Raw genomic sequence first — 25,651 nt, 5'->3', positions numbered from 1 at the left:
CCGTCCTCCTCACCCCCGCCACCCTTCTTGGGGGTGCTTTCCCCCGTCTTTGGGGGTTGCATCATTCTTTTTCCTAAACCAGTGAGAGTAACTCTTTCACAATGTCTACCACAGCCGCAGTGTCGCCACTTGCATTATGGTACAAGTCTGAGTCTACCCTTTGTCCTTTCTTGGCCATGATACTCCCATGAACGGTCACCAATTTCAACGATGGCCAGCTATGCGGAAGTAACTTTTTGCAGAGCATGCCGAGATCTACCTCTTGAAAGTTCTTGCATGTTTGATGACCTTCCTTGGGCACTATGACATCATTTCCTTGGAGGAGTATCCTCTGAAAGCATTGCATATCCTGAACCGAGAACCAGGAAAGGATCTTCGTCTTTCCGGGATCATAGCCCAGATCATAGATCCTTGCTCAGATTTCGGTAGGTGCGAGGCCATTAGTGCGTGGTCCGGAACCATAACACCTCTGAAGGATTTGCGGTACGAGGTACCTCTCCGTTCGCAGTGGACCAATATTATCACTGAATTCATCGAATGATAGGCAATAGTCAACATTGGTCTCCAGAAGAAGAACTCCGTCTATCTGCCTTATTGCCAGCTGAACTGGGATAGGAGAGGCCGTACCACCAACAGTAACAAATTCGAAATCAACAATCCAGACATCTTCAGGACTGTGGGAGTGCCAAGCCTTCAGAAGCTGCAGCTCAATTCTCGTGTCTGGAGTAGGGCATGACGTCCACTCGACAGTGGTTGGGAGCCAGCTTTTGTGCGTCGCAACATATTCAATCAGTGCTGTAGAGTGTGCATCACAGTACTTCGAAAACGCATCCTGTGGTCTTGGGCATGACATAAAACAGCACTTGGGCATATCATTCACCCTGTAAAGTCCCCTTTGTAATTGTTCTTTGTAACTCTTCCAAATTAGAGACGTACTCGAGTATTCACGGCGAGTATTTGGCTCATTCTTCTCTTCCGGCTCTCCTTTTACCTTGAACCCCTTCATCCCAGCGGACTGTAGCCTGTTATCAGTACTACAAAATGCAGTTCCTTCATCTTCTCCAATACCTCTAACTTCGTCGCCCCCAGTCTCGCTGGTAGCAGGATAAGAGGTGGCTTCAGACGACAGCTCTTTGCTTCTTTCGGAGAATATTCTGATCATGCTCCGCGTAAGCTCACACTGTTTTTCTGACTCAGTCCCTGTGTGAGTCAAGGTAAAATCTTGCAGGCGAACGAGCTGAAAAGGTTCTGGGCGAAATCCTATTGATAAGCGTGACGCACTTTGCAAGGCTTTCTCAATAACCATGTAAACACTCGTATATCACCCGCATACTCTGCTGAAGCAGTCGCCTGACCTTGTTGCATGTAGTGGAGTATCATAGAGTATCCAAGCAGGGTTAAAGCGGCGTGGCCTCCACTCGCCGGGATCATGACAGAAAAGCATTTCAACATCTGCCACGTGAAGTACCGGTAATAGCCTGAACTTTTGGAACATGGCCTCCAATTTGCTGTAATATCTTTAGAGAAGAGATCGTCTTTGGTGTCGTTTCCTCTTTCTGGTTAGCGTCTGGTTATTAATTATGGAATGGTCCATCGTCCATCCTTACAGGTACAAGATATCGGCAATTTCCCATTGTTTATTTTTGGACCTCGAACTGATAATGAAAGTGGCAATAATACATTTGTACCTTCATTGGACGAAAGGTATAGTGCCCACTGAGCAGGTACTGAATAGTAAGGCTCGTTGTAATCGTGTCCGAGTCTCACGGGTATAGCGTACTTAAGCTACTAAATATCAGTATGATAACTGAGGATAGTATGGAGTGGCGGAGCTCACATTCAGACTATAAACCATAAGCTCATTACATATCAGTTCAACGCAATTCCTCAGCTTCAGGTAGTGAGGTTCTGCTGTGTTGAGATTTGATCCTGCAGGTGCTCTATCCTCTACACTAGGCGCCAGGTAGTACAACTTTCGGCTCACAGACATGACAGACAAACTCACACTAAGATACTCAGGGTTTTCATTTTCTTTTTGTTGCTCAAGAGTCCTTGGGGTTGACTTGTATTAGCTCGTCATGATTTGCGGAGGAGGCGGGTGTCCTGAATGAAATATCTTTTCCAGGTAGTTGAGGAGGTGATAAGCGTGTTGAAACGTCATAATTCTAGATCTTGGTCTCCTTCTAATACCCGACTCTAGTCCGATAAATGGAATCGGGTCTTCAAACCTGATCAACTAAGACCAAAGTCACATTAGCTATACCTGCCTGCTTCCAAACGGGGCGAGATGTTTTGTTGTCACCTGATACCTGTCTGAGAATTTTATCATCCCATGCTGCCTTAGTTCGTTCATGCTGAACACCAAGAAGAATCGGTAACCGGAACTGAAGTGTCCTGAGAGCAAGCTATTCACACTGGACACTTCATGTCCTGTGGGCTCATCTTGAGGAAGAATAAGTTTGCCCAAAGCACGGAAGGTTTTAGCTTCCCTTTTCACCCTCACGGCAGCAGGTGACATAGCTAATATCCGTTCTCTGTCGCGTTTCCAAGATCAAAGGTTGAACGTACTTATGTAGAGTTTTTGCGCCGCGGTTTCAATCAATATGGGAGTTAGTTTACCGCTTTTTCGGCTCTTATGTCTGGCTTCTTCTAGGAATTTCAGAGCTTCGAGCTTATCTTCGCGCAAATACTCAAATCATGTCATTTTTCTTTTTGCACAGATAGTGCTTTGTGCCTAATTATGTGTCAGCGAGATCCGGATTGCAATTTTCCTAGAAGCTGAATACTTCAAATATATATACCTGACTCTCGGGTAATATAACTCTTTCGTACTGAATATCACGCACGAATTGAATAAACCTACTGCCCAAGGATGCGTCCTGGGCTGTGATGGAATTAACCTTATGTTAATCATTGTGGCTAGTAGCGACCTCACTGACTTGAGCCGAGAGGATCAATTCCCCTCAAGACGGAATCTTCTTCTGTATCGACAAAACGAGCCATCATCTCATAAACCGTTAAGCCGTGAGGATCACTGACATCATGATCCAGTGCAAATTGGAACCAATCAAATGATTCTTTTGGCTGAGAGACATCATCACTAGACATAAAAGTACCGCCAGAATTGCCACAATGGATATTATTTCCCGCGTGCATGTTTGACTGGGTCCACGAGTCATACATATTGGCTTCAAGGATTAGTACTGTCCTAGTATACTGGGTTTATTGTTGGAAATCCGTAAGAAGTGCTCAGGAGAAGAATTTCGGGCTTACCTCCACTCGATTGGAGTCCCTCAAACGATCTCATAAGAAATGCCCAAGCTAGTTGATACTTTGTAAAGTCCAATGTAGTGAATACAAATACTGGTCGTCCAGTTCACATGTTCTCCGTCGCTTGAGGGAAACTTTACTGCTTTTCTGTAGCAGTACAATACTCATCAGAAGCTTTCTCGGGGGCTAAGTAGCGGAAAAATTAACCACACTGGTTTAACTCAGGTAAAAAGTAGTGAATATTATCTTTGGTACACTCCGACAATTATGAATGACCTACGGAGCCTGCCGATGCAGGACTGGAGACATCCAATTTGTGAGAGTCATATCTCACATTCACTGCTTGCAGTGGTTCTACACGAATGGAGCTCAGCGGTGATGCGTATGATAAGGTGCCAGGCTTAGAATTTAGTCGTTCATCAGATGGTCCACCAATTAACTTGCCTGCATTTACTGGAGGATTCATTTCTGTACAACACACTAGGGGCGGGACACAAAGTACAGATCTCCGTCTAAGCAAGGGGGGCTTGTGCCTAGCGCTAAGTTTCAAAGAAGCATCATCAGATCCATTGCCAGTTTGCCCTGAACATTAAGAAATTGGGTATAAAGCAGTTATACCACTCCTATAAAAAGTATACCTACTCACATCTGGTTTAAGTGCAAAAAGGACTTATTTTCAGCCTATGCGTCCGGGTTCGATTTCAGAAACGGAAAGATCCAGAATCGTTCTCACTAGGTTGAGCCAAACAGATGGATAGAGTTATGAGAAATAATCGGCAGACACAGCTTCAGACCCCAGTCTTCAATAATGCAATCTCTCAGGCAGCCTTTCCATTCGGATCCACGGACCAAAGCCCACACCGAAACCCGAACACCAAGTTGAGTCTTACCAAAATATTGATACCTTGCTCATATACTGATAAAACTGGTGAAAGTGTACCTAGAATGGGAGACATACGGCTTTTGGACCCAAGATACCCAAACTCTTCACACCATTCTTATGGGAGGTCGAGAATGGTCTTGAATGTTGGGAACAAGGACATAAGCTACGCTCTTAAGGTGGTACCATTTACTGTCAACAAAATTCCTAGTGGCCCTATCCGCTGCAAGAAAGAAGAGTATGCCCTAGAAAACACCATCCAGCATATTATACGGCAGATACAAACCCAACTTGTAATACGCCCCATACTTACCCTCCGAGTTCTTCGAAACACCGTTGAATTTGATAAAGTGTCTAATCTTTACGATGCTCTTCCTTTCTGTGGCTACGCATTCAGGGATGGCCCTTGGAAGGACGCACTAATTGCTTTCGATTTCGACCCTCGCTACAACCCAAGATCCCGAATTTACCAAACTATCACGCTGGAAATGTCCTATGATCCTATACTGGCACCTGATGTCGTCAAGTCCATGGGAGACAAGATGCAAATCTCACTGCCGTACTTCGGGGCAGAAGATGACCTGAACTCACACATATTTTCAGGAAGAACAATCCACCCCGAGAGCCAGATATGGCAGATATACAATATTACAGATGTTCTGCTGAGAAGGATCATATCAACGACAGCCCTTCGTCACCGAGCTTGTCAGAAGACTGGCTTTTACCATAATAGTACCATAGCCAAGATAATAATAATTATGCGCGACAAATTGGAATGCCTACGTGATGGTTGTGTCGCTTCTGATCATTATTACGAGTGCTTGGTAGGCATGCCGGACATATATCAGCCAGTCGAAGGTCCTGTATCTTCTGTATCCTCAAGGTGCTTCCTACCTGTCGGATCAACGTACAGTAGGAAAGGGGCGTTCCTCTGGTCTATGGTACGGAAACTTGCCCTTACAAGTAGCTTGTTATGTGTCCATACCGATGGCAAGTCTGAGTAATCTTGAGAGGCGCTTTGTCACACTCTTTAGGGGGATCTCTTTGACTCGTGGGAAGTCAAGTTTCTGCATTTTGGTTCAAGTGACTTTCCTCGCAGTGTGATATCGGAGCGTGTGCATACGCTTAGAGCGGGATACAGAGTCCTGTTGTCGAAAAGCGAACAAACAAATATAATGATCCTTATTACCGATCATAGAAGCTTCTCACATACTATTATTTACTGTAGTAAGACCTACTAATTCATCTACCCCATCGCAGTGACTGTGGCATGACAAGAAGTGCATAGCGGACGCATGAAAGCCCGAAAGCGAACTGGAGAGCCTTCCGCAAAATACCAGAAAACGGCTCGCTCGTTTCTTGGACTGGCCGCGCATCCTCATCTAAGTCAGGAAATGAATGTGTAACCAACTAGTTACAGACGACTACGATTAAGCTACTGACTCATAAGTGTGGAACCGCTAGTTCTCTGTCCTATTTTTTCGATCGTCAAGTAGATGGAAGTCCAACTGGGCAACCCTCAATTCGGGGAACAAAGCAAGCATCTTTTGCGCCAGTCAGATCAAGGTAGGCAATGTGCTGTGGTAGTTTCGGTGTGCTACGCTAAACCTTCGGTAATCTCGGAAGGGGCTTACTATCTGTCAAGGGATGGAAGGGGTTGGCTGACTGGCTCTCGGCGAGTCAGTCATATCGAGGGATACGTGGCCTTGAATCAGTTAATCGGATTTATACTGTAGTATTGCGTAGTATCTATTGAGCTATCTGTTGCTTACAGCTGCTCGCTGCAGCATGTCATATCTAAGTTTTTACTCAATCTGTCGGTGCAATCTGGCGTGTCAGATATATCGCACATACATACGTCAAGCCAAGCAATGATGATTTGGATTGGTTACGTGTTCTTGATGCCGGAGGATTGTTATGCAGATGATAAAGACAAAGGGTGCAGGTCATCTTGCATAAGAGATGGTGGCGACCGACCGTGTGCTTGATGCCAAGAATTATCTATGAGCTTGGGCGGTCAAGGGCCGAGGATGAATCTTCTTTCTATTCTAGGGTTATGGTCCTAGGTAACGGACGAGAATTGTGGTAAAGGTGTTAGTTAGCTAGCAACCTACTGCAGCGTAAGGTTTGTTGGGGCGATGGGATTGTTCGTGGTGGTTGGTAACGGGAAGTAGATGGTCGGTCGGGAAGTCCATTGCTTGAGAGCTACAGAGTACACGTTGCTATTGTTATAGTAGCATTCCTTGAGTGGCTCGGACGATGAAGTCACCTGGATAGCATACACCTCTGTAGTAGGATATGAGTTTACGGAAGATTGTGTCTTCATGATTCTCTATCAGCTCAGGGGAGGGAATTAAATGTCAATAGAATGAAGTGAGTACCATAACCATTGGCCCGTCAGTTTATGACGTGGCCCGAATTCCAAAACATAGCATTAGATCAATCTATCATTATCTATCCTTTAACATCCCTTTTTGTAAAAAACCGCACCCGCATGACACATGTAAACCAAGAAAAAGTATAAATATCGCTTGCAGTCCCAAACATTCCCTAATCGTAGAAAAATTCAACACCGGCAAGGAGATTAATTACACCGCTTCGATTTAAAAGCGATTAATTAATGTACTTGGGAAGCGTCTTCAAGATGCCGTCCCGAGCAATGTCCTCCATAGCATTGGTGATCTCCTGCATGAAGCGCTTGTCGTTACGCAGATCGTCACCGAACAGACTCGTGATGCTCAGCAGCTCGGAGGGCTTAGTACCACCAGCACGGGCCTTGGCCTGGAGCTCCTCACGCATGGGGTCCTCGACGGCGAAGGTGTTACCCTTGTCATCAACACCATTGATGTAGCGGAACCAAGCAGCAGCGACGAAGGCCAGACGGCGGAGGGGGCCATTCACCCAGATGGCCTCGGCAATCGAGGGCATGATGAACTGGGGGATCTTGCCGGATGCGTTGAGACAGATACGAGGCAGCTGGTCCATGATGGTGGGGTTGGAGAAACGTTCCATGAGGGTCTTGCAGTACTCATCGATGTTGACACCGGGGATCTCAGGCAAGGACGGTTTGACCTCTTCCTGCATCATCTGCCAGACGAACTTGTTGAAATCCGGGTTTTCCAAGACCTCGTGGACGTAGTTGAAGCCGGCCATCTGACCGGGATATCCAATGGCAGAGTGACTGCCGTTCAGAAGACGGAGCTTGTGCTTCTCGAACTCTTCGACCGCGTGCACGTCCTTGACCACTTGGACGCCGACCTTCTCGAAGGGCGGGCGACCGTCGGAGAACTGATCTTCAATGACCCACTGCATGAACGGTTCGGTGACGACGGGCCAGGAATCCTCGATACCCATGGTGTTTGCGAGGGACTCCTTATCGGCGGGAGACGTCTGAGGCGTGATACGGTCGACCATAGCGTTGGGGAAAGCACCTTTATCAGTAATCCATTGAGCGACTTCGGGGTTGCGGAGACGGGCGAAAGACTCGAGCATGTGACGGGTGATGGAACCATTCTTCTGCATGTTATCGCAGGACATGACGGTGAAGGGCATAAGACCTTGCTGGTGACGGCGGGCGAGGGCAGCGTAGAGGAAACCGAAGGTAGTACGGGGGGCCTTTTCGTTGGCGGGGTCCAAGTCGAATTGAATGTCCGGGTGCTCACTCTGGAGCTCGTGGGTGTTCTCGTTGTAGTAGTAACCGCTCTCAGTGATGGTGAGAGACACGATGCGGGTATCCGGGTGCGCCATCTTAGCAATGACGGCTTCGCGATCATCAGGAGCAAAGAGGTAGGAATTGATGCTGCCAATGACATTGGCAAAGCTGCCCTTAGCCGAGCGTTCAATGACGGTGTAGAGGTTGTCCTGGGAACCCAGGGCATCACGCATGGTGGAATCGAAGGGCTGAAGGCCAACACCGCAGATAGCGTAGTCTGTCACGCCATGGTTCTGCATCAGCTGGTCAACGTAAACCGCCAGGTGCGCGCGATGGAAACCGCCCACGCCGACATGGACAATTCCTTCCTTGAGGGCAGGACCGCGGCGATAAGTCGGGACCTTAACGCGGCCGGCACCTGCCGCCACGATTTGCGACAAATTCGCCGTGTTAAGCTTGAGGGGACCCATTGTGTATGGGAGGATGAAGGAGAAAGGAGAGGAGGAGAGGAAGAAGAAGGAGAAGAGGGTAGAAAAAGGGGAGGGAGAGCAAGGGAAGTTATTTCAAAGCTGGCCGGGGAATGAGAAACAAAATGTTGAAGGAGAGCTTCTGGAGCTTCGCAGGGTCACCGCCGGTTTTGACCGCCGATCGCTCTGATCGCCGCCGAGTCTGCCGGGAATAGTATTACATCATGCGGTGGCGTTGTAAACTTCCAATAGCCTCGAATAGATGGATTATGGACCGGTAGCCTTGCTTTTTCGGACCGGTGCTGTCCAAGCAAGCCGCGGACTGGATCCATGGTGGATCGGGGGTGTGTGGCCCCAGTTGGATGGAGCACAAAGAAGGAGGGAGGATTCGACGAGCAATTGGCTCCATTCCGACCCATTGAAAGATGAACCGCGGTGGCGGGAATTCCGGTGAAGCTCCAGAATAATAAAAATTCAAATGGTCGACGCGTGGGGGGGAGAGGGAAGAAGAAGACACAGTAGCAACATTGAACAACAACAACAACAACAATACGCAGTCGATAGAATTATAATGCAGGTGAGATCAACTCTTTCGGTCGCGCCGCACACGCGGGCTGCCGGCATCACCGGACACGCTCTCGGACGAACCTTAATCCCTGCACATTTTTAATTTAATCCAGCAAGTCCACTTGTACAAAGTAGATAGCTACGGAGTTAGTACTGTATGTACCAAGTGAATAAGGGCTATCAAAGCAGAACAATTCTAGACCGTCAGGTGATCGGTCGGCAGCCGCGGGATGCTCCAGGATTTCTCAGCCCCTGACCAGTCCAATTCCAATCCCGACCAGATGCATAACGTACTTTGTCCGGGGTCAGCTTTTAGTGCGGGTGGCCATCAGAGATTTTTTTCTTTTGTTCTTAGGTCTTGGGAGATTTTCTGATACTTCATAATTCACCTGCCCCTTTTGATACCGAACATGTACCACCTGACTGCATCACCTGACCCCCTTTAATTGCCCCAACCCTCCATGATCTGGCTGATCGGGCTGTTCTGGCTTATTCTGCCTGTTCTGGCCCCTCGAGGACCTGGTCGGTGTTTCAATGACTCTCGGTGAGCTTGGAAATATTCCTCTCCTTCTCTGCGGTGTACAAAGTACAAGGACTGCGGTGGAAATGAGCCAAGATATCCAGCTCAACGTCTTCCCTACAATAGCTTTTGATCTTGTTCATAATTGATTATTGAGGAAGCGATTATTTACGAAGCTCCTGAACCAGGCCTTATCAGGCATCACCAGGCTTCCAACCTTATTAAAACTCCGAAATTCAATTGAAGAAGGTGTCAGGTGACTGACTATCCCTACATAATTATTAATAGAAAAAACTCTGATCCTTTTGCCCACCTGCTTGAAAGAGTAGATGACAAGAAAAGCTATGGAGTAGACAGATACCCCTAAACAGTATCGGCCGACTTCAACCCCGCGGAGTTTCCCCTAACCCCGTCGGAGCTGTAAGCCCACATCCCAAAGGGAAAGTCATTGCGGAAAACGTGGGGTGTCCACGATAGTCCCAACTCTGGTTCTTATCATAGAGATCTTCGAGACCCACCACCACAAACAAACCAAAAACGGAATTTATAACAACATTTTATCAATCACAATTGACAACTGAAGAACTTTGCTGATCACTTCAGCCAATCACATATCTCAGCAGACGACAAGTAGTTTGTCTGTAATTATGAGGGGATTAAATTAGTGCTTATTGACGGTTGCTTATAGTGTTTGTCGGCATCTCAAGGTCCTCAACCGTTTAGTCTTGCGGCATTTCATCTATGCTGTTGGCCAGCATCATACGCTTGTCCTGCAGACTGCAGAGAGGACACAAGACTACGAGTCTGTCATTATCGTTGTTCATCCTACATCATATGGATGTGCTTCTCAAATGATATTCAATTTCCACTTCTATAGGAGCGGCAAATTCGATATTTTTCAGCATTATCAATTACTAAAGTGCAAAGGATTTGTAAATCACCGACCTTCGCTTTAACTGTGGCAATGACCAACAATGACAAGGCCACTATGTCACAATGCTACCCCTTTGGAAATACCTATAAAGACCGTTGGTACTCCGTATTTTGGAGTTGTATCAGTGGGCCCCAGCATTCTGCCAGTCCACCAATATCGCAAAAAATTCCTACTTTGGCACAGTGCAAAACAGAGCGCTAGTGTTATCAACGGACCTCTGAATTCAGCCAGCCCACTACATTTGTGATCGCAAAATATTCCTACTTTGTCCTCTGTACCCCGCAGTGGGCTGCGCGGAGCGCAGCGCATCCTGTGTGCTTGTATCATTTCTTGATAGAGATTTTTTTCAAGCAAAAACAGTTTGCCGATAGATATGGTGGATGGTAGGTCAAGTGCGCGATTTTGATGGGGTACAAAAGTGGCAGAAAGCTGCAGGCGGTGGAATTGCCGATCAATGAGATACACGGAGGCAAGATTCGGCCCGTATAAGTATCCATCCTTTACGACAGACACCTCCACACCCCGGCATCCGCTTACGCCACTTTTTGCCACACTTCGCCTCACAGGGCAGCAGGAAGACTTTTCTGAGAGATTCTAGAGAAGCATGGTGTATATGAAATCATCATGATATCTACTTAATCCTTTCCACAGCATTCGAGAAGGACTTCTTCCCCACGACGCCCTTTGCGTAGCCTCAGGCACACTAAGGATGACTTAGACATCACGTGGTGCTGAACTTAAAGCCTCAGGCCCCAAACATACAGAGGTCATCAAATGAAGCTCATAATTGGCGAAGCAGAGCGAAGAGTGTTGCTGCAGCGCCTTTATAATCAGCAATATCACGTTTAGTAGGCAGTTTATATCTGTTACCATTTAAGAATTAGCACTTGGTTTGGGTATATCAACACCTCAGGCATGCATTGACTGCTAATGGGATAGTTCACTATCTACCTACTAATGCCATTGATCACAAATCCATGAAAGATCAGTCTGGCTGTTATTTACTTCCTATTGTCAAGTTCCAACATATTTGTTGATATAATCTGTACTCGTGCGATATGAATGATGTCCCCATCTGTTCCTTTTGTGAGAGGATTATACTATTTTCCTAAACAGGGATACTCTCCAGGCTCTACCACTACAAACAAAACATAATCAGTACCATATCTAGACAAAGAAAGAGATTCAATCACGCTTTCTCTTACTGACTCAGAACAGCCATGCATATGTGGCTTAGAACTGTTGAATTAGCAATAAAGCATGTACCAAGTAGTGGTACTGGATATATATATATATATATCTATTTAGACTATGTTATATCTACTCTGGTATTATTACATATGACACCGGATATATTTTACTGATAGCACCGTGACAAAGCTTTCACGAAAATCTTCAAAGACGTCTGGTTATAATGTATTGTGTCTCAGTCTTGTTTTAACTATAGCTAACAAGGCAGATATTGTCTGTAATCAAAGCAGGGCCTCTGGTCGGCGATGTAATAGCAACGGCTAGATTATAACCACTACTGCTGAATCAAAGTACTTATTGAAGTATCTTGGGTGAAAGCTATTACATTACACACAAGAAACCGAGGCGACGTCCATGCATTACGAATGCTCTCTAAGATGTGATCTCACTCAATACAGATATCCAAGAGACAAAGAGTACTAAAAGCACATATAAATTGAGACTAAACTAGAGTGCAATTCCTTATGAGGAATTGCACTATAAACTACTCTAAAGCAATCTTTATCTAAACAACAATGGAGTCCAATTGACACCGGTCCAGCCCAAAAAGACTTTTCTCGGGAAAGAGCAAGATCTGGAGTTGAGCTTGCGTCATATTGTTCCTGAGTCGAGCTTGTCAGTCACCGAGACTGAAACCGTATTTTAGACAAGGGACGTGAGCCCGCTTAGTCGCTGTAGCCGGAGCCAGAGCCAGAGCCGTCACCGATGGCGACACACTGCACAGAAACAGCCATATTAGTCATGAACAGAACTACCTTAGAGACAGAAAAGAACAATTCATGTGGAAAGGAAGGGAAAATGAGAGGCAAACGTACCTGAGCACCCTCACCAGGGCAGCAAGCAATGATATTCTCGCAGACCGGTCCATCGGGGGTATCCTTGACGAGGGCTGTTCAATGCATTCATGATTGTCAGTGATTCATCTTTCGAGGCCAAGAGTTTAGATTGGATGTAGAGAATCAGTCATACCCAGAATACCAAGCTCATCAATGAGGTTGACCGGAGCGCAAGCGCTTCCCTGACCGTTGACCAGACTGCCGATGACACCCCACTCGAGCAGGTTGGTGAGAAAGCCATCAGACTTGTCATCGTTGGTTGGGTTGCAGCAAGACACGTTGCCAATATCGCACTTGCCCTCAGTCTGTTTCTTGATGGCCTGGGAATCAGAGACAGCGCCAGCAGAAACGCCGGTGGCCACCGCGAGGGTGAAGGCAAGAACTTTGGTGATAGTGAACTGCATTTTGGCTTGGTGATTCAAAAAATCGGAGTTGAAAGAGAACTGTGAGGAAGGCTTGATGTGATGATTTGGAGTGATGGATGATTGATGGATGGATGAGAGACTGACTTGACCGGGATGCTGGGACCCTTTTATAGCCGTTGACAGAGGTCTCTGGATCACAATTGCGAGGAGGAGAGGTCGATCCAACAATGCAACGTTCCTAAAGCCTGGTCTGTTCTCGTTCTCTTCTCCCAGGGAGAACCTAGACCTCCATTCCAAACCTCCTTCGGTTGGAATAGATTCATCTGCTCCCTTCGGCTCTGGTGGAGATATGTTACAAGGGGTCTTCGTTGCTGTGTGCAAAGTAGCTCCTCGACCGAAAACGGGTACTCCTAGTTTGGGAAGACTCATTCTTTCTTCATGCTCTGAGATTCCCCATGAGAACTTGATTCTGATGACGAAGACTCCAGGGATGGATAGTGGAGCGTTCGAGTAAAGACAGGAACGATGTGACTCAGGTATGGATGGAAAAGGCCCCTGAATGTTACTAGGTCTCTAAAATGGGCCTGAGACAGTATGATCTAGGTCTATTCAGGCTAGATGGTGGTGGCTATTTTCTCATGAGTATGGAAAATGGAATGGATAGTCAATCATAGCTTCATCCCGCGGAGAAACGAGGACTAGAGTGATATTCGAGCGTTGTCTTGCATTCATTTCTGCTCTCAATTGTGGAGAGACAAGGCGAAAGTTAACGACAAAGGCAAGCAGGCTACTTTTCGTACGTGGTGCAGGGTAACCAATGTGGAGTAGAATACTCCGATGGCAGGAGGAAGAATAGCTGAGATTTTGACTTGGACCCAGTAACCTGCCAACCCTCCACCAGTCCATTTCTTGTGCTGCACACCCATAAGAGCTAAATTAGAGCCACAGTGGCGATCTATTAGATTGGCCTTACTGAAGCGAAGGATCGCAGGGGGTGGTAGCTGCGGGCAGGCATGCAATGGGGCCAAGTATTTGAGATAGGATTTGGCGAGCCATGACAGCAAAAAAAAAGAGCATAGGCAATCTTGACATCGAGACACCGGTGGGGCTGGGACTATGACCTCCTCTGGCACTCAAGGGGGAACACAACCGTGAGCCCTAACTGGCAGAAGCCCGATAGACCTTGGGGGTATTTTGGCGGTTGCCTATTACGGATAGGAAGAGGAGCCAACCAATGAGAGTGGCCGGTGGCTTGGGGAAACTTTAGACGGGGCAGTCTAGCCAATAGAATTATTGGAGTTCCTGACATATGGAGTTTTTCCGTCGTTTTCCCACAGTACCGTTTCCAAACCTCTTTTGACGAAATTCATTGTAACTGCCTTGGACTCAGAGAATTAAAGATGCTAATAATGAGTAAAGCCTATCTCATCACAATTGAGTCATTCATATTGACGTTCGGACAAGGTTCGTTTTTGCTGCTGTCATTGTTGGGAAGGCCCATCCCTTCCCTCGATCTGAAACTGACACGTTCCGTGATCGGCCGGCGGAGAACGGCCGGCTTACACCATACGGTAAAAATGGTAACTTGAAATTTACAAGTTGGTAACATTACAACAGAAATGGCATTCTTGTGACCCTTACACTTGTTTACCAGTCTCATATCTCTACTGCTTGGAAGGCCACTGCGCGATTCTAAGTGGCCCACACGCTCAAATGTAAAACATGGTATCCCTAACATTCTCATGCAAAGATAGTTGCAGCTGATCCGGAGATAACCCAGCGTCCCGGGAGGATCGACGAAGCAACTCTTCCACATAGAACCGCGCTCGGAAGCAAGCAAGATCGGCGTAGAACACAGGTGGGCAGATGCTGGATGCCCTCGTTGCGCGGCCAGAGACGTAGCATATATTGTGGGTCAAGGCTTGGATGGAATTAGCCGGATTAGGAGAGGCTCTAAACTGCAGATCGTTAGGAGGGGGCTGGAAAATTTCGTCGAGCAGCACAACATAGTGTGCAGGGCGAGCAGTTCCTCGACTGGCCGTATGGGACTGTAAGTAAAAGTCCCAGACCTTACTGCTACTGGCTGGGCCGTGATCGACGATGGTGCCGTTGGGAGGATTAGTGTCTTGAAATGACCTGCCATTGCGCTGACCTGTCCTCGTGGGCGTGAAAAATCGGGTGTGGTGTCGTTTTCCCACAATGACAATAGCCATTCGAGGCTCATTAAGGCCCAGACTACCGTATAGGTCTCTGCATGCTTTGCGTAGCTGAGGGAGCTCCACGCCGAGGACACTCCCATATTGTGTATCTGAAACGCCATCGCGGTATAGCAGGATATTTTCAGGGAGCTTTTCATGGTTCTGCCTCTGCCATGCATGCAGCCTCGAGGTGAGAAGTACACCAATCTGCGTGACCAGCTCCTGACGGGCGGGTTGAGTGCATATCTCTGCTGGCCATTGCGCCAAGTAACGATCCACAGAGGCTACCATGGCGGCCACGCTGGGAGCCCGTGCTGGAAGGTTCCCTGAATTTGGATGCGTTACATCAACTCCAATTACCATAGTTTTGCCGTCACTTATTATGTCAAGGCTTGGAGAAAGCAACTTCTGATTAATACCTCCAAGCTTCAAGTTGAGCTTCAGAGCAACATTCGACAGGAATTGATCGTTCGATCGAAGGAACTTGTCCGCCACCACGCACACGTTCCTAATTCCAACTTTGACGTCGCAAAGAAACTTGATCCTGCTGTAAAGACCTTCTGCAGCTTGTGGGAGGATGATCAGTAAAAATGACATTGATGACTCGGCTATGGCCGAGAGAGCATGGGCTAGCTTGTCGGCATCACTTTCGCGTCGTAAAGCACTATCAGTCACGCTGACATTGATACCCGGCCAACTAGGCTCAGAAATGTTGAGGCCGAGTGACTTCAAGTGTGTGCGGAACTTTCGTATAGCGACTTCCAAGAGAGCCTTATCGAAACCTATACCATGGGAGCGGCCGGGCATCGAAAGCCATAAATAGGTCCACTGGGAGACTGACGTGCTCCGAGCAAATTTCATCCCACGTAGGTTCCAGCCTCCTGCGCGCACAGAGGCTCGCTGTCCCTGACTATATTCTAAAGCAGGGGAGTCCAAAACGCGACCAGATACTCTCGCCATGTTCGTTGCAACGGTAATCCCAAATGAAGTCTGAGTATGTACAAAGGGAAAGCTCAAGTTAGTGCTGGTCATTGACATTGCCAAGTCATTCAAACTTCCACTTACCAAGTTCGCTCCTCTAGTGGGGTGAGACATGCCCAAGATATCTGAGAGCTCTGTCTCTATTGAGGTGATCGGAGGAGTCAAAGTGCTTCTGATCCCGCGACGAGATGTATCGATACGGGCGCCTTGACGAGACTGAGAGGCCGCTACAGATGCAGCCACAGACTGACCAGGAAGCACCCGACAGACTTGAGCAGGCAAGTAAGAAGGATTCGAGGGGGTCCCAACATTGACAACGGGAAGCCATGGATCGTTCACAGTAATGTTATAGACTACAAAATAAATCAGTCGGAACCAAAGCTAGTGATGGCGGGAATAATTTTCTTACCTGACCGAAAGTATTCAAAAATAGTAATATACCCTTCAGGCGAAGGTCGCTTTCTTTTCCGGCTTCCCAGAACCGTTACGTCCCCTACCTCGTGGCCCTGTGAGCGTGATTCGCGGAAGAACTGGACTTCCTTAGCTCCTGCCCCGAGGCATGGCACTTTAGGGGGATATGCCAGACTGTAGCCATCTCCTGGTGCTGCCAAACCTACTACTGTCTTGAGCCGCGGCGCGAATTTTCCAGCACGTTTGCGCATACCCAGGTGCGTAAGCTGGACGCGGAGATTCCGAAGCAGCGCAACAACTTTATTCATGTCTGTTCCGGTTTGGCGCATGTGCATCAGGATAAGCTTGTCGAGCGGGCAGTCATCATAGCAGATTGCAATTTTTGGTGCTGCATTGACAAACAGCCGGCCCTGCGCTTCACGAGCGACGATGAATAGTCCTCGGAGAATGTGTAGCCCTGCACCCAGGCTCATCCGCGAGTCGAGGTTGAGATATGTTCCCGTACCGGCAGATCTGATGTGTGGTGAAAATTTGGGTTGGTGTCCCAGAATGATATTCAACGCGTGAATATGTGCTTCGGTCAGCGGCGGCCCTTGGTCCCTTGTATCACCCTTGAACATTTGATAGATTTGGGGAAATTGAAGAATTCCAGCTGGTAGTAGAGTGACTTGATAGCTATCATGCTGATATACCACATTATAGGGACCGTCACAGCAGGGTAAAATGCGACTTGAAATGAGGTTCTGGTAGCCATCGGAGGCAATGCTCTCCTGGAACTGCACAAGCTCCGTCTTGAGAAGCTGGAGGATCACCTGGGTCACTATTTGTCTGCTCACAATCACGACTGCATCAGGATCTGATCGTGAAACGCGCACTTCATATCGGTGTAACTGGACATTAGGCTGGAAGTTCAACTGAAAGTAATTTGCATAAAGGTTGATTGGACGACCCAGAGTGCCATAACCTGGCCTTTTGGATGGCCTGACGTAATTTTCAGTCATCTGGTCACGATGACTGCTGCTATGAAAAGTGCAGCCAAACTTCGTCTTTTGCTACTATGGAGTAGAGACAGTGCCAAGTGCTAGTTTGTTAAGATCGTTCAGGACCCTGAATTGGCGATCTTCTCACATAACTGAAGAATACACCCAAGGCACCAAGGGGCAACTACTCCGGACATCAATGGGGTCGCATTCGTATGCTACGCCAGAAGTGTCTACCGGTAAATAAAGGAAACAAGAACCAAAGGGTTCTATTAGCGACTGTAACCGAACCGTGACAGCCAGCTAAATTCCCACCTTAAAAATTACATTGTATCAAAATTACAGACCGGTGTGGTAAGATATGTAAGGTATGTAAGGTCGTATGACCAGTGGCGGCATTACATACGCCACCATCGATGGCCCTAATGCGGCTTGGCTCCCTAGCGATCTGTTTCCTGATCTGAACAGGGTGCGAGTCATTTGGGGACTGAGACATTGCTGCATGCAGCCAAGATCGATTTGGGAAACCAACACAAAAATTAGGGCTGGAAAAATGGGCTAGAATGTTTTTGCGTGTTCACCCCCAGACGCAGAGGTCAGTGCGCAGTAGTCTGGCAGCCTAATTTAGTCAAAGATATCCCTTCACAGTCTATGTTGTCATGCATTCGAATCCTCCTGTAATGCACGCTATCTCAACATGCCATTGGAGGTTGATTTGCTTGCGTGGAAAAAGCGTCAATGTGCTAACGCAACGCATCCCTTCGGACTTGTTGAGATACTCAATATGCATTGCTAGTTAATGTCTAGACCTATTCCGACATTGTAGGGATAGTAAAAAGCACCCTACGTAGAGTATTGCTGGAGGACCCCGGGCTTGAGAGAGCGATGAAGGTTAGACAGTCGTTCCTGCTAGACCAAAGGGCGCAGCAAGGTCGCGTAGATGTGGAGTGCTCTACACGAGTGTTTGTCAACCAGTCTATCTTTTGAGCTGTGAATAAGTGTACACAATACTGGTATAAAATTTCATCCGACCTATACAAAGGGGCTTCTGTGTCCGCAAACTAGAAGGCGTACTAAATCTATCGATACACTGAAAAGGCTAGAATCCTGTTAATCTTGTGTGCGAAACGGACAAACCCCTTTCTTTTTATTAAGCTAAACTAAACTCTAGTCTAAAGAGACACAGAAGCCAAAAGTACATCGGCCGATCAACGTCTAGGACGCTTGGGCCATTAACACGAAATTGATTAGCGGCTGGAGCTGATGAAAGCTCCACGAAGCTTGATCCCAAACGAATTGTTGCCGTTGGGCCTGCGTTATTTGCACGAGGCCAGCAAAGCTGATCATGGGGCTCCTTAGTATCCGTCAAGGGCCGCGCACTATTGCATACAAGAGTTCAAGTCAGCAAGCTTTACTTTCTAAAAGAGTTCACATTAGCTGATGATAGACTTACGCTTCCATTGGGGCAGCAGGCAATGGTGTTCTTGCAGTAGGACTTGTCGCCATCCTGACCCTTTTCGAAGAAGGCTAATGCTTGTTAGTCTGATTCTTGCTATCACTCCTGGAAAATGATGTACGCTTACCAAGCAGATCGAGATCCTCGATGAGCGAAGTGGGAGCACAGGCAGATCCCTTGCCATTGACGAGACTTCCAATAAGAAGTCCCTCCCTGAGTGCATTGGTCAGAACACCGTCGGAGTCTTCTTTGTTGTCGGGATTGCAGCAGTAGATGTCCCCAATCGAGCATTGGCCGGAAGCGTCGTCGATGGACAGCTTCTGCTGGCTTCCCTTAGCGGCCGGAATAGCAACGGCAGTCATGGCGAAGCCAAGGATAGCAGCGACAGCGAACTTCATTTTGAAAGGTACTTGGAAGCTTGTACGAGAGTACTTGTATATAAACGAGTGTTTAGAGAGAGAGGCAGAGAAGGATTGCTTTGATGAACGAATGAATGTTTGATGATGAAGGATAAATCTAGCAGGGGATTGAGACGAGATTTATAGCTTGAGGTGGAGACTCCTCTCTCTCTTTTTCTTTTCAAGTTTAGTACATGAATGGCTGCGAACCCCTACCAAATTCTTGAGTTATGGGTCACTGTGACTGAGACAAATCCAATTCTCGCTCCCCCATACCAGTTAACGACGATCATCTAAACCTCGATGTCTTTACAGCATTGTGTCTTGGACTATAACCCTTCCAAGGATATGAAGATAGATCTGCGATGGTCTGAACGGGAATGTACGCGTGTGCCTAGACGCAAACAGTTGGAATTCTGACTTGGCGGATGGATAACTAGGAAAATTCCTTGCTCAGTGTGGATCGAGGAGTATCAATGTAACCAGTTCAAGACTCTGAATGCATCCCTTGTATCGTACCAGTGTAGTATATGGGTCTGTTTAACGAGACTTTGATAGCTTGACGGAGTACCCTATGCCAACACTGTACCTGCTTTCGCTAGAAATACTTTTTTTCTTAGCCACTGTGGGGAAGCGAAGGCTAGAATGGTACCTTGCAGTCCTCTCATCCGCAGTGTATGTATGTGCTTGGCACGTTTGCATGAGCTCCATTCATGCTTTCCTACAGAAGCTTGTTGGTGGCAAGGGAATCCACTCAAGCCTATGGCAACCATTCAAGTTAACCCGGGAATATTGAGTTTCATTGATCCTGATCTCGTATGTTTCGGTGTTATGTCGCACTATCAGTCAATCCCCCTTCATTGTTGGGTCTCAGCCCTCGTTCCGGTGATTCTCTGTAAACTATCCTCAATGTTTGCCTCCCTAAGTCCTATGCGGGGGTTGGACAGTATCTAGATTGCCCCTTCGCCAAGATTGGACGCTAAAAATGCTAGACGATACTATGATTTCCTGGTGTTTCTATATACGAGGTACTGAATGTCAGCAAATACTTCTCATCTGACCCTTGGCAAGGCAACAAATTGCCTGCCCCGAATATTGTCAGACACTCGATTATCCTATGAGAATCTGTCTTGGAATTTTTCCCAGAATTCCAAATCTTCTTGGAGTATTCACTGCGCACCCCTTGGACCCCAGAGAGTCAGTTCGCTTTTGCGTTAGTTTACTCCACGAATACGGACTACCGTCTGAAAGCGGGCAAGGAATGCGAAGCCTTGGAGCCGGCGAGGTACTGCGCGGCGCAGTAGGACAAGTGATTAAGCGTTCGAGGAATATATAAACCGGGCACCCTTGAGTTTCAATCTCTCTTTTCTTTTCTTCCCCAGAGCTTCGCTTGGCTGCGAGTTGTAGTTTGGTTTCCGGCTCCATCTACCACGTCTCTTCTCTTCGTCTCATCCACGAAGCCACGGCGAAGTATACATGTTTTGCGCCTGGCAAACGGGTATACTTCATTGTGACTTTGTGGCCGGGTTGTAGGGGAAGATGATTTCGGGGCTGGATAATACCTACGGTAACTGTAGCACAGGGAAGCTCATGATGCTGAGCTCTTTGTGTTATCAGGGACCTATTATAATGGGAAAAGCTAGACCTTGACGTTTATCGTGGGATCATTCATAGCTAGTCATGAAGGATAGTTATAGTAGATTACAATGACAACGAACACAATGCTTCTTAAGATCAACTCTTCACCTAGAAAGCTCCATTGGAACTCTTGTACTCACTCACACAATCTTAATCTGCTCATACAATTACCAAAGTATATGTGTGAGATTTCAACAGCATAAGTCCGCGGAAGTCTAGAGCATGCTACGTGCAGGTCGATATACCCGTAATATTAGGCAGTATGTAGCATGTTATTATCTAGTGTATGGCTATTACACACGTTTGGTTGCGATATATACATTGTATTCAGATCTATAATCACCTATAGTAAATTTGAGGAGCAATATATGAACTATATAGCTAGCTTGTGCCGAGATTGTAGTACTATATGTGGTAGAATACATACCACGAAGGGGCCTATATATATATATATATATATATATATATCTGCACAAATAGTAGTTGTGTTCCGTCGCTACATTATGGTAAGTTGGACAAAAGAGGCCAATACTGACAAAAGATACTTGATATCGATAAGAACCAGACAATAATCAGATAAAGAGCAATTACGATTCAAAACTACTATTTGGGTCAACTGTAAGACTATAGGGTAGAGTAGGAAGAGCATGAAGGCCATAAGTTGATGAATATGATCATTAGTCACAAATACTACGGCAATTGATATGGCTTAATGAACGCAAGTGGTACAGTTTACCCTGCAGGTACTAATATAAGCTATCATTTATGTCTATAATAATGGGGTTCCATCACAGTGATCTAGCAATCACAGGGCAGTAGTATATCCGATAACTGAGGTCATATTGGCCCTCCGAATCAGAGACAATCGTCAGAAATCTAACCCCAAGTAACGCAGGCACCCGAAAAAAAAATAGAAAAAAGTCAACAAAGGCTCACCCATAGGGGAATGAAACTGCAAAGGCTTGCTGCACCCATCGCAAAAATAACAAAGCCCCCAAACCCTTCGAATCATGGCAGGTATTGCCACCAATCCTTCCAAGCCACCAAGGAAGAGAAGAAGTCAAGGGCGCCATCATGCCTGGCACGAGATCCAAAATAGTTGGAATGAGCCCTAAGTAAGCAGTGGTTAGCGCAAATTCTAATTGATATGACTTGTCTATCACTTGCCCAGTCCGTAGCTGGCAACGCAAGGGGGTTCTTGGGGGATTTGGGGCCCCGGCTGTCTCCTCGACGATAAGGTTTGGACATTTCTTAGCGCCAAATTCCGGTCGGTTACCGATCCGAATACCGTGGTAATATTTCACGTTTGAAAATAACGTGCCTTGTATTAATGAACCGCCGTTTTATTACACGTGTATGGAATTCCTGCCCTCAAAGACGAGTGTCTAGGCAAGGTTGAAGCCAAGTGGATTCAACAGAAACAGGACCCCTATTAGCTGTAGTCAGAGGAGAGTAGGTTTCGAAGGGGTTTTCACTATTTCATCACCTAGACATCCCTTTCTTGAGAGACAGGGTTATCGGTGCTGGTAATGCCAGCAACATGAAGACGATGGATGCCTGATCGGTGGAAGGATGTCACTGAATTTATGCTCTCCCTCATTCGGGCTTACTATATTCGGCTAGGGAGCTGCAGGCTACGCTTCCGTCAGTGGCCAGGACATTGCCCAGCCTATCTCGCAAGAGGTTGACTACACATTCCTATTCACATAGTGACCGAAAAGGGTATAGCAAACCCTCAAGGTTTTTGCGAACATGAATACTACCATCTAGCATTTGATATCATGACTCCAAGTATGTAGCATCAACTATGTCATAGCATTCGACTATCCTTCGGAAGAACATGGTCAGGAAATCTCGGAGAATGCCTGGTACTTGCGACGAATGTGCCGCTACAGTTTGCGATGGCCAAGGGCATTTGTGCGTTTGCCGGAAACAGAATCACATGTGAGGATATTGTATAATAAACAGGAAAATGAGGGACTGATGATGCTATATGATTATATGCTATCATACTCTGGGAAAAAGGGACATGCCTGCCCATTTCCCGTTTCTATGAGTGAGAAACAGACTTTTTGACCACTAAATGCACTAAATTGGATATTCCGGACATAAGAATAACAATCAAACCATCGGTTCATCTATTGCCCACCCAGGACAGATGCTGCAACAGTACAGTCTGCATGCGGTATCATAAGTGTTTCCCAGAGTTCCTCCACTTGCGATCGTTACATACTCTCTAAAGCCAAAGAGAGGTCCACTTAGACACTCAGCCATTCCAGACATCATTAAGAATATCCCCAAATAGGAGAAGTTTGCAAATTCTCTGCTTTTTTCCGTCTTAGTAGCAATTACCGGTCACAGTACCCGGCCAATGACGAAGTTATAGCATTTCATATTATGGGGAGTTAGTGCTAACTGCCTTCATTCCTATACCCCAATCATTACATCAAGATCATGACTCACATTGCTTCGTTGCGTTCACGGACATGCGCGTACTACGGTTGCCCCAAGGTTTTATGGATGTCTTCTTGGCGTGACACTGCCTTCCTGGATGTAAATTCTAGATCAAAACTGAGTACTGCCCCAAGAGTTCCCTTAGAGGGAGGACTACTGAATTTTAAGAGACCGCAAAGATTTATTCTCGAATTTAAAGAAACCGAAGTAGATTGTTCCCGATGCGCGCAAAGCCTGTTTATCTCATCGGGTAGGACGCATTGGTGAGCTAGTCCGCCACACCACACATAATGCAGACTCATAGATGTTCCGTACATCAAAAATCCACCCGAGAGAAGCAAGCAATTCTAGACAAAGAAATAAAACACAAAAAGCGAAAAACATACAACAGAAGGGATTCGCTGGTGGTCACCCACCCAACTACTAACCTCCCGGCGTGTGGCTTGAGTACGGCTGAGCGGACGGGAAGCCCTGTTTTCCACACCCTATGGTCGTATGTACTTGTTTGTAGTATGCAACCATATACATCTAATGCGTTAGAGTCTCTGCTTGGAAAGCGCAGTGTTGTGTAAAGTCGTATAAGAAGGCATTTTGTACACAGGCGCGGACTAAGGGCTGTTCTGTGGCTTGATATTTACCCGGGGCTAGAAGCAATCCACCACTAAGATTGCATTGGCTCGGCCGTATCAGACCCTGGGGTTTCATTAAAGATGGCTGGGCACGATGCCTGGTCGCATGTACGTATAAATGGAGGAAGTAGATGTTGGTAGGACGACCAGAACGATACGTATGTCAGGAAAGATTGCACAAGATGGATTTCATAGGTTACTCGTAAATACATACTATACGCAACACTCTATTAAGCTCCAGCTCTCTCCATCACTCCAGCTCTTCATCTATATCTTCCCCAAATCTGATCAAAGCTTCGCAGATCTGCTCTTATCGAGAGTAGAACGAGTCAAAGTCCCCTTTATCAGGCCATTTGGTGCCGATTGCGGCAAATACACCTCTGCATCTTTGTCTGTGTTCCGAATGCCCTTGTGCCAGCTCAGGTCTATCAACATTCAATGTTAGTATGCCAGAAGGAAGCAGTATGCACCCAAGACGCCGAAACGTTGCGGAAGCTTACCTATCTCCACATAGTGTTTATTAGGCCAAGAATACTCCACAGCATCAGCCAAAGGAACACAGTCCAAGAACTTCTCAGCCATCTTGTACAGGGTCGCCTGCGCGCTCATGCTATTATCTTCCGCGAACGCCTTGAAGGATGCGTCTCTCGCCTTCGCAAACGCCTCAACGAAATGCGAGACATTCGCTTCAACGTCCGAAACATCTTCGAAATGCTTCCATCTCCACTTGATATCAACATCACTACTCAGAATGCGGTCCCATGTCTCCGGCAACGTTGTGTATTCGTCTTTGATGTATCCCCAAAACTCCGACCTGGTGCTCTTCAATACACTGAGGCCAAAAATAGCCGACGTGATATCGATGCCTGAAGCTTTGGTAACATCCACGCGGATCTGCCGTTTGACGCTCCCGTCCTGGAAGAATGAATGCGGGTGTGGCCCGTTTTCAATCGTCATTCGTTCCCAGGTATGGCAGGTTATGTCGATGTGGGCTCTGTGAATGTGGCTGTATTGAGTGATGAAGTGTTTCCCGAGGATCGAGCCGTATAGCTCTGGAGGGTGGACGGGGTTATGTTTGGCAACGATATAGCATGTGTTCTTGATTGCGTCTGTAGTGACAAGAACGCTGTTGTCTTCCTTGGTGTAACTTATTGCTTGGTTGTTAGTTGGCATTTTTGGGATTGTGATTTGTTCTGAAGAGTGTCTCACGAAGATTCTATGTCTCCCTCCAGCAAGACGCAGACTGTCAGTTCGTATACAGTTTGCACACCCGTGCCTGCATCACGATGGACCTTGTATAGTCGAACGTTATCTTTGCCATATTGTGCATCGGATAGGCCGTACATGTTGAAGGTTTGATTATTAACAAAGATACTTGTTCCAAGACGAGATGGTACGGTTCGAGAAACGCGATCTCAGTTGTTGATATATCACTCAGGCACTTCCTTGTTGTCTGTGCTGCAGTCGGGCACCTCCGACGTCCGGAGAGGCCTGAACTCACGGATGGTGCCGCTATCTTTTCAATGGATAAGCTTCAGACTGTCGGATAAGGCAATATACAAGGGTACTGATAGCGATGTAACGTGATGCGCCATTTAGAAGATCTATGATAGATGTCATTGTCTCAGTTACTATAGTGCGTCTTCTCTCGAGACAGGTGGCCTTATATCCATAAATATCGAGCAAATGCGGATAACCTTTCCTCCTTTTGTTAGAGATCGGATAAAGGCCCCGGTCTTGTGAGTTACGACATGAGAACCTAAT

At 46.8% G+C, this 25,651-nt stretch overlaps 7 protein-coding genes across 7 annotated transcripts; 1 reads left to right on the top strand and 6 right to left on the bottom strand.

Moving 5' to 3' along the window:
• Nucleotides 1-106: 106 nt before the first annotated feature.
• Nucleotides 107-2,028, bottom strand: BO88DRAFT_437653 (uncharacterized protein; the record flags this gene model as incomplete). The annotated part of the gene is made up of 5 exons (XM_025709635.1): nucleotides 107-1,237; nucleotides 1,282-1,508; nucleotides 1,608-1,785; nucleotides 1,838-1,952; nucleotides 2,006-2,028. The coding sequence occupies 5 exons, from the start codon at nucleotides 2,026-2,028 to the stop codon at nucleotides 416-418; spliced, it is 1,365 nt and encodes a 454-aa protein (XP_025559776.1). The 3' UTR covers nucleotides 107-415.
• A 2,421-nt stretch (nucleotides 2,029-4,449) lies between these two features.
• On the top strand, nucleotides 4,450-5,106 carry BO88DRAFT_309143 (uncharacterized protein; the record flags this gene model as incomplete). The annotated part of the gene is made up of 1 exon (XM_025702446.1): nucleotides 4,450-5,106. A coding segment is annotated over one exon (657 nt), but the record flags the coding sequence as incomplete, so codon positions are not given.
• Nucleotides 5,107-6,635: 1,529 nt separating this feature from the next.
• BO88DRAFT_129490 (mannitol dehydrogenase family protein) lies at nucleotides 6,636-8,510 on the bottom strand. The gene has a single exon (XM_025701383.1). The coding sequence runs from the start codon at nucleotides 8,270-8,272 to the stop codon at nucleotides 6,764-6,766; it is 1,509 nt and encodes a 502-aa protein (XP_025559774.1). The 5' UTR covers nucleotides 8,273-8,510; the 3' UTR covers nucleotides 6,636-6,763.
• Nucleotides 8,511-11,958: 3,448 nt separating this feature from the next.
• On the bottom strand, nucleotides 11,959-13,556 carry BO88DRAFT_407261 (hydrophobin family protein). Its single transcript, XM_025707379.1, has 3 exons — nucleotides 12,511-13,556; nucleotides 12,357-12,430; nucleotides 11,959-12,257 (listed from the first exon to the last, which is right to left on the bottom strand). Exons 1-3 carry the CDS (start codon nucleotides 13,169-13,171, stop codon nucleotides 12,207-12,209), a joined length of 786 nt encoding a protein of 261 aa, XP_025559773.1. The 5' UTR covers nucleotides 13,172-13,556; the 3' UTR covers nucleotides 11,959-12,206.
• A 797-nt stretch (nucleotides 13,557-14,353) lies between these two features.
• BO88DRAFT_371497 (argonaute/piwi family protein) lies at nucleotides 14,354-17,497 on the bottom strand. Its single transcript, XM_025704209.1, has 3 exons — nucleotides 16,331-17,497; nucleotides 16,006-16,274; nucleotides 14,354-15,930 (listed from the first exon to the last, which is right to left on the bottom strand). The coding sequence occupies exons 1-3, from the start codon at nucleotides 17,331-17,333 to the stop codon at nucleotides 14,452-14,454; spliced, it is 2,751 nt and encodes a 916-aa protein (XP_025559772.1). The 5' UTR covers nucleotides 17,334-17,497; the 3' UTR covers nucleotides 14,354-14,451.
• Nucleotides 17,498-18,339: 842 nt separating this feature from the next.
• Nucleotides 18,340-19,644, bottom strand: BO88DRAFT_407259 (hydrophobin family protein). The gene is made up of 3 exons (XM_025707378.1): nucleotides 18,896-19,644; nucleotides 18,766-18,839; nucleotides 18,340-18,691 (listed from the first exon to the last, which is right to left on the bottom strand). The coding sequence occupies exons 1-3, from the start codon at nucleotides 19,164-19,166 to the stop codon at nucleotides 18,668-18,670; spliced, it is 369 nt and encodes a 122-aa protein (XP_025559771.1). The 5' UTR covers nucleotides 19,167-19,644; the 3' UTR covers nucleotides 18,340-18,667.
• Nucleotides 19,645-24,105: 4,461 nt separating this feature from the next.
• BO88DRAFT_407258 (urate oxidase) lies at nucleotides 24,106-25,265 on the bottom strand. The gene is made up of 3 exons (XM_025707377.1): nucleotides 25,097-25,265; nucleotides 24,388-25,034; nucleotides 24,106-24,312 (listed from the first exon to the last, which is right to left on the bottom strand). Exons 1-3 carry the CDS (start codon nucleotides 25,231-25,233, stop codon nucleotides 24,176-24,178), a joined length of 921 nt encoding a protein of 306 aa, XP_025559770.1. The 5' UTR covers nucleotides 25,234-25,265; the 3' UTR covers nucleotides 24,106-24,175.
• Between the last annotated feature and the right edge of the window lie 386 nt (nucleotides 25,266-25,651).

The sequence above is a fragment of the Aspergillus vadensis genome, assembly GCF_003184925.1.
Source record: "Aspergillus vadensis CBS 113365 unplaced genomic scaffold BO88scaffold_23, whole genome shotgun sequence".
Lineage (NCBI taxonomy): Eukaryota > Fungi > Ascomycota > Eurotiomycetes > Eurotiales > Aspergillaceae > Aspergillus > Aspergillus vadensis.
Note: the sequence above shows the minus strand (reverse complement) of the source record. Positions and strands in the feature narration are given on the sequence as shown.

Bases quoted from the DNA above. Each gene is read 5' to 3' on its own strand.
- BO88DRAFT_129490 (XM_025701383.1), bottom strand. From the start codon at position 8,272: ATGGGTCCCCTCAAGCTTAACACGGCGAATTTGTCGCAAATCGTGGCG.
- BO88DRAFT_407261 (XM_025707379.1), bottom strand. From the start codon at position 13,171: ATGAGTCTTCCCAAACTAGGAGTACCCGTTTTCGGTCGAGGAGCTACT. The intron at 12,431-12,510 runs GTATGACTGATT...TGCATTGAACAG, and splicing joins TGATGAGCTTGGTATTCTGG to CCCTCGTCAAGGATACCCCC. The intron at 12,258-12,356 runs GTACGTTTGCCT...GTTTCTGTGCAG, and splicing joins GCCCTGGTGAGGGTGCTCAG to TGTGTCGCCATCGGTGACGG.
- BO88DRAFT_371497 (XM_025704209.1), bottom strand. From the start codon at position 17,333: ATGACTGAAAATTACGTCAGGCCATCCAAAAGGCCAGGTTATGGCACT. The intron at 16,275-16,330 runs GTAAGAAAATTA...TTTATTTTGTAG, and splicing joins TTTTGAATACTTTCGGTCAG to TCTATAACATTACTGTGAAC. The intron at 15,931-16,005 runs GTAAGTGGAAGT...GTACATACTCAG, and splicing joins CCACTAGAGGAGCGAACTTG to ACTTCATTTGGGATTACCGT.
- BO88DRAFT_407259 (XM_025707378.1), bottom strand. From the start codon at position 19,166: ATGAAGTTCGCTGTCGCTGCTATCCTTGGCTTCGCCATGACTGCCGTT. The intron at 18,840-18,895 runs GTAAGCGTACAT...AACAAGCATTAG, and splicing joins CGAGGATCTCGATCTGCTTG to CCTTCTTCGAAAAGGGTCAG. The intron at 18,692-18,765 runs GTAAGTCTATCA...TGTATGCAATAG, and splicing joins CCTGCTGCCCCAATGGAAGC to TGCGCGGCCCTTGACGGATA.
- BO88DRAFT_407258 (XM_025707377.1), bottom strand. From the start codon at position 25,233: ATGTACGGCCTATCCGATGCACAATATGGCAAAGATAACGTTCGACTA. The intron at 25,035-25,096 runs GTGAGACACTCT...CCAAGCAATAAG, and splicing joins GAGGGAGACATAGAATCTTC to TTACACCAAGGAAGACAACA. The intron at 24,313-24,387 runs GTAAGCTTCCGC...GAATGTTGATAG, and splicing joins TAAACACTATGTGGAGATAG to ACCTGAGCTGGCACAAGGGC.